General features: G+C 37.5%; 1 protein-coding gene across 1 annotated transcript in view; it reads right to left on the bottom strand.

Annotated features, from left to right (window-relative positions):
• Positions 1–4064: 4064 nt before the first annotated feature.
• The window catches only part of LOC137980271 (uncharacterized), a 1437-nt gene continuing 501 nt past the window's right edge, over positions 4065–5000 (bottom strand). The window contains exons 1-2 of the mRNA XM_068827666.1: positions 4838–5000; positions 4065–4477 (exon numbers count right to left, since the gene is read on the bottom strand). The exon at positions 4838–5000 is cut by the window's right edge and continues 501 nt beyond it. Of these exons, the coding sequence (XP_068683767.1) occupies positions 4065–4477; positions 4838–5000 (576 nt within the window). The remainder of the gene's footprint in view (positions 4478–4837) is intronic.

Genomic DNA, 5000 nt, shown 5'->3' with positions numbered 1-5000 from the left:
GGGCACTATGGAGACTGGGCAGAGTTACGGTAAAAGCGAGGCTCTGGTAAGAACAGATCTTCCAGAGAATGTGAAAAACAATGACAGCCACCAGTCAGGTCACGAGTAAAGCCATTAAACCGGAGGATTTTAAAACTTGAAAGAAGCCTGAAGTGCAAGATTGGCTAAGGATTCATGGCCTTAAAGTGTCCGGGACAAAAGAAGAAGTAGTGGGCCGAGCCGAAAATGCGAAACAAGCTGGAGTTGAGACAGTCGCCGAAAGAGATGCACGTGAGAAGAATGAAATTACAAAACGAGCAGCTGAAAGGTGAGTACACCGACTGAGATACTCCCTGATTCTAAAAATCTTAAAGTCATGGACTAAAGACCTGTCATGACTTCCTCGTCTAACAAGAAAAGACATAACGAATTATGTCGTGTTTGGGAGTTGTAAGTTCTACTAGAACGAGGACATGCACTGTTTCAAGCAAATAAAAGCATACAGATTTTTCAAAGATGGTCACGTTGAAGACATTGAGCTTGCGTTCATCAACGATAGAAGCAATTATTGTTTTGTCAGGGCCAAAGTCATCAATGAAAACTGATCGAGTGTACAAGACCTGGATAGCCATGGTCAAAGACACTGGGAACGTTTGTCAGCGGATTGTAACTGCACAGCTGGGTAAATTGTACTAAATTTAACTATGATTCAAGTTTCAATTAGTACTAATTTGAAGACACTTAAATAATTTAAGATAACACCATCATAATGTTAAAATATTCACAGTTTTTTTTTTTAAATTCGTAAAACCTAGTATTACCTTTTCATAATGAAAAATATGCCTCATATCTGTTCACATTCTATAAAACCCTACCTTATATTCAACATATTGGACAATGTAATGACTGAAAATTCCGTAATTGAAAAAAAATAATATTCATCCAGGTTGCAATACACTAAGCTAATGTCAAACTTTCATGCTTTTTTGTGCGTGTCAAATAAACTGCATCAACTACCAATTTGCAGTAATCAAACAGTTATTCTCTAGTTCCCCTTCGTTTTTCTCTTTTTTTGTGTTTGGATAATTTTTTTTTTGAAAAAATTCTCTTTCAGGAAATCTAGCAAGTTGCATGTCTCTTTTTAGCCCCCTGGAAGACTTGGAGAAGCTTGTAATCACATTGCAGCGTGAGGAATGAAAATCAAATTTCCTTGTTAACTGGAATTAAATAACAATTATCTGTATTCTTTTGGACAAAAAGAAAAAGTTGATTCGTTTGTTTGTTTTGCTCTAAAATGCGAGCGAACAGGTTTGCCCAACTGGTTTTTGTTGTATCTCGACAGTGACAAGAAAATTTTTGCCCTTATGTCATAAGAATGTAATCGCAATGAGTTCTCGTAAACTAAGTGGGAAATCTCACTAGCTTGTGCTTTCAGAAGTTTGTTTAAAGCACCTAAACATCATTTAAGTGTTGGAGCGGATCTTGTTTGAAGTTCGTCCTTTCTTGGTTGCCTTGCCGTATTTTGCCGATTCTTGTTCCAAGCTAACCTGGCGTGTTTCAATGATACATCAAAATGTGGATGATCTCGTTTGCTGAGATAAAGTGGAATAAAGTACTTCAGTAAAACTTTTCTTTGACCACGAACTAAAAACAATTTTTTTACGGCTTATAATTTTAGCGTGATTCCTATTCACTGACTATTGACGCGTTGATTCTGAAATGGCTTTATTCCTTTTCCATTCCCTCGCTGAGGGTGTGCTTGTTTTCTTTTAAAACTCATGCGGTTCAAGAAAAATTCATTGCCAAACTGGTGAATTCCAAAATATATTTCACTCGAAAAACGGATATCGTTCTCATCGCTTCGTGATTCATGCGATATCGGTTTTTAGCGTAAAATGTACCGTGGAATTCACTAGTTAGGCTGGCAATGAATTTTTCTTTCGAAGAAAGCAAAGAAAATGATTTAATTATTAAAGCAGCAACCGGAAACATCAAAATGCGGACAATTCGAAACCTTTTATTTTCATTAACCCTACAGCCAGTAAGAATAAATAGCCAGGGGGCTATATATTAAAAATATATTTATACGAATTGTTCACGACCCAAAAGATATATATATATATATATATATATATAAGCAATATCAAAGATGTATACTGTAAAGTAGCATGATACTGGTGACATTAGGGACCTTAAGATTTGAGGACGTCATCTGTCTAGGACGCCACCGGAAGTTCGTTTTCGCCTTATAATGTCACTGCGCATGTCTGTGTGTGAATGAGACGGCGTTTCGCCATTTTTTCTATTTCGCGTCGTACGTAAAACGTGAGTATGTTTTTGTTTTTGGAGCTCAAATTGTTCATTTCTTTCGCCGTTTCCGCTGTGCTTTTGGATGTTCTATTGTTAACAGTGCTTGTTATTTCATAGATAGACGATGGATTCCAGTTCCGAGTAAGTAGACTCCACATACTTTCCCTATTAACGGAATGGAAAAATTTATCATGTTGAGCATCAATTTATCATGTCATGTGAGAGATCGACTGATGTAAGAAGATTGTAGTTTTTATCAGTAGTCAAACTCTCACAGCGAGCCTAATCAAATGTTTTCGAGCGCTGCGATTTTTCCTTTGAAGTCTCGATATATTTTCCTCCTGATTGCCATGGTTTTATTAAATTCATGACTTTGTAATTTACTGGTTGCTCTTACACCGTTTCCGCGGCTTGAGAATAGATATATCGGAGATGCTTGTTTTCTGGATAAGTACTGTAATATATTTATTTCTCTCGTAATTAAGGCTGTCATATTTATTATCCATGCAAGTTTCATTCCACTACAATGCAAAGAATACTCGCCGCTATTTATAAAGCCTCCATGACATTAATTTTTTCTCTCTATCAAAGACCAGTTAAGTTCAGGATTTTACATATATGGCTTTCTTTGGGACAATTTGAACAAAATTATACCAACTTTTGAAACTTCTTACAATTGAAACGGTGTTTGATTTGTCATGAAGTGGTTGTTGAATTTTAATTTGCTTGGGTTATATTAGAGCAAATCAAACATAAAAATCTCAGCAACTAATGCTGTTCAATTCAGTTGCATTAACTCTGAAGATATATAGCTTGAAATGTAGGCTATTGTAGTAATATTTGCTTTTCTTTTAATAGAGTGCCAGGTTTTCCAGGGGTCCAGATGTGGACCAAAGAGCATGACATTCTGCTGAGCAGGGAAGTTCTCTCAGTGAATCCATTTTCTGCAAAAAGAAATTCGAATGAACGAGGAAAACTGTGGGAGGAAATTAGCACCAACCTGAATAGCACAAGTGGTGTGCGTTTTTTTTGTAACAAAAAGATCAGTTCGGGATCACCTCAACATATTAATTGAGAGGTACAGGAAGAAGATGAATGCTGAAGAAAGGTCAACTGGAGTGTCACCTAAACCTACAGAATTGGACCAAGCACTGGCTGATATTATTGAAATGGAGGAAGTCGCTTCCACCTCCCAGGAGAGTGATTAAGCAGTGATTAAAGAGAAAGAGGACACTGATAAACAGAAAGCTGAAAGTATAAGAAAAAAGGCAATGGAGAAGTTGGGAGAAACCCAGAAGAGAGCAGTCGAGGAAGGAGAACAGGAAAACTATATGAAGAAAAAGAGAAGGAGTGGCAATGAAACAATCTCATTTCTGCGTGAGAAAGCTGAAAGCGAGAAGGCATTGAGAGAAGAAGAGTTAGCACTACGACGAAAGCAGCAAGAATTGGAGGAGAAGAAGCTGGCTTCTTATCTTGATCAACAGAAATCTATGATGGAGCTAATGCACCACCAGCAGCAGCAACAATCTCAGATCCTCATGGCTGATGTTGACAAACGTATGAACCAAGAAAGTTAGATCCCTGCACTCAGGAGTATTTTCCATTGTTTTATATATTAATTCATTGTATTGTTAAGAAAAACTCCTTTTAATGGAGGTTTATCAAACTTGAACAACCGAACAATCGTTCTTTATTCAATCTTGTTGTGCCATAAGTTTACATACTGAAGTTGTGTTGATCAAATAAAGTTTTGTCATATTACATCAATAATTCAATCAAGCAAAGTATTCTTGCAACATGGGTGGGTCCAAATCAAAATACTGGGAAGTGGTATTACCATAAAGGCATGTAAGGGCATTCCTTAAAAGGGCACAAACAATGTACATTTTACCTATTTGGCTGAGCCCTATTTTTAAGTTTTTCTTAAAATCGAGAAAGCAAAAATAATTAATTATGTCCCCAAACAGCCATTCCACTGAGCTTCTCACTGGGCTCATGGAACTGTTAAACTGCTGCATTGGGGGAGTCAGGATGCCATTCCGAAATGGAGCTTGGAGGTGTACGCGAAGAGGATAGGCTGGGTCTCCATATATACACAAAGGCTGCCCAGTTGGGGAGAAAGCAAATCTTTGGAGATCATGGTACAGTCCTGAGTCTCGTAGCATTCCCGCGTCATGCTTTCTGCCCTCTGGAAATAGTAAAGGTTTGTAGAATTAGGGGGGTGAAAATTATTAATAATTGTTGATAAAAGCTGCCATTCTTTTTATCTTTACTGTTGTACTGTTTGGCCACAAAAGATGACCCTATGTTATAGGGTTCCTGCCTGTTTCATTGTGGTCCTCACATGTTTGGTATTTTACTGTTCACTGATTGTATATGACAACATATGAGAAGTATGTAAAAGAGGTTCTGTGACCCAGGTCTCCAGTAGGTTTTCTTGTGTTCAAATTCCCGCAGTGTTATAACAGTAGAGCCCACTGCTAAAGCTTCTGATTGTTTATAAATATAAATAGAATTTAACGATACAGCTATAATTAAACACACTTACCAACAGGACCGTAAAGATTGGCAATTAGTCCATTTGGAATGGCGATTGATTGAAATTTCAGGGCATGCACCCTCTTGTGCCCATTGTAAACAATTCTTTGATTGGTGTTTGGGCGACAAATTCGACGAACTGTACCGTCCACAAAGCCGAAACAATTGTCGAG

This window comes from Montipora foliosa, chromosome 12, assembly GCF_036669935.1.
Source record: "Montipora foliosa isolate CH-2021 chromosome 12, ASM3666993v2, whole genome shotgun sequence".
In the NCBI taxonomy this organism is placed as follows: Eukaryota; Metazoa; Cnidaria; class Anthozoa; order Scleractinia; family Acroporidae; genus Montipora; species Montipora foliosa.
Note: the sequence above shows the minus strand (reverse complement) of the source record. Positions and strands in the feature narration are given on the sequence as shown.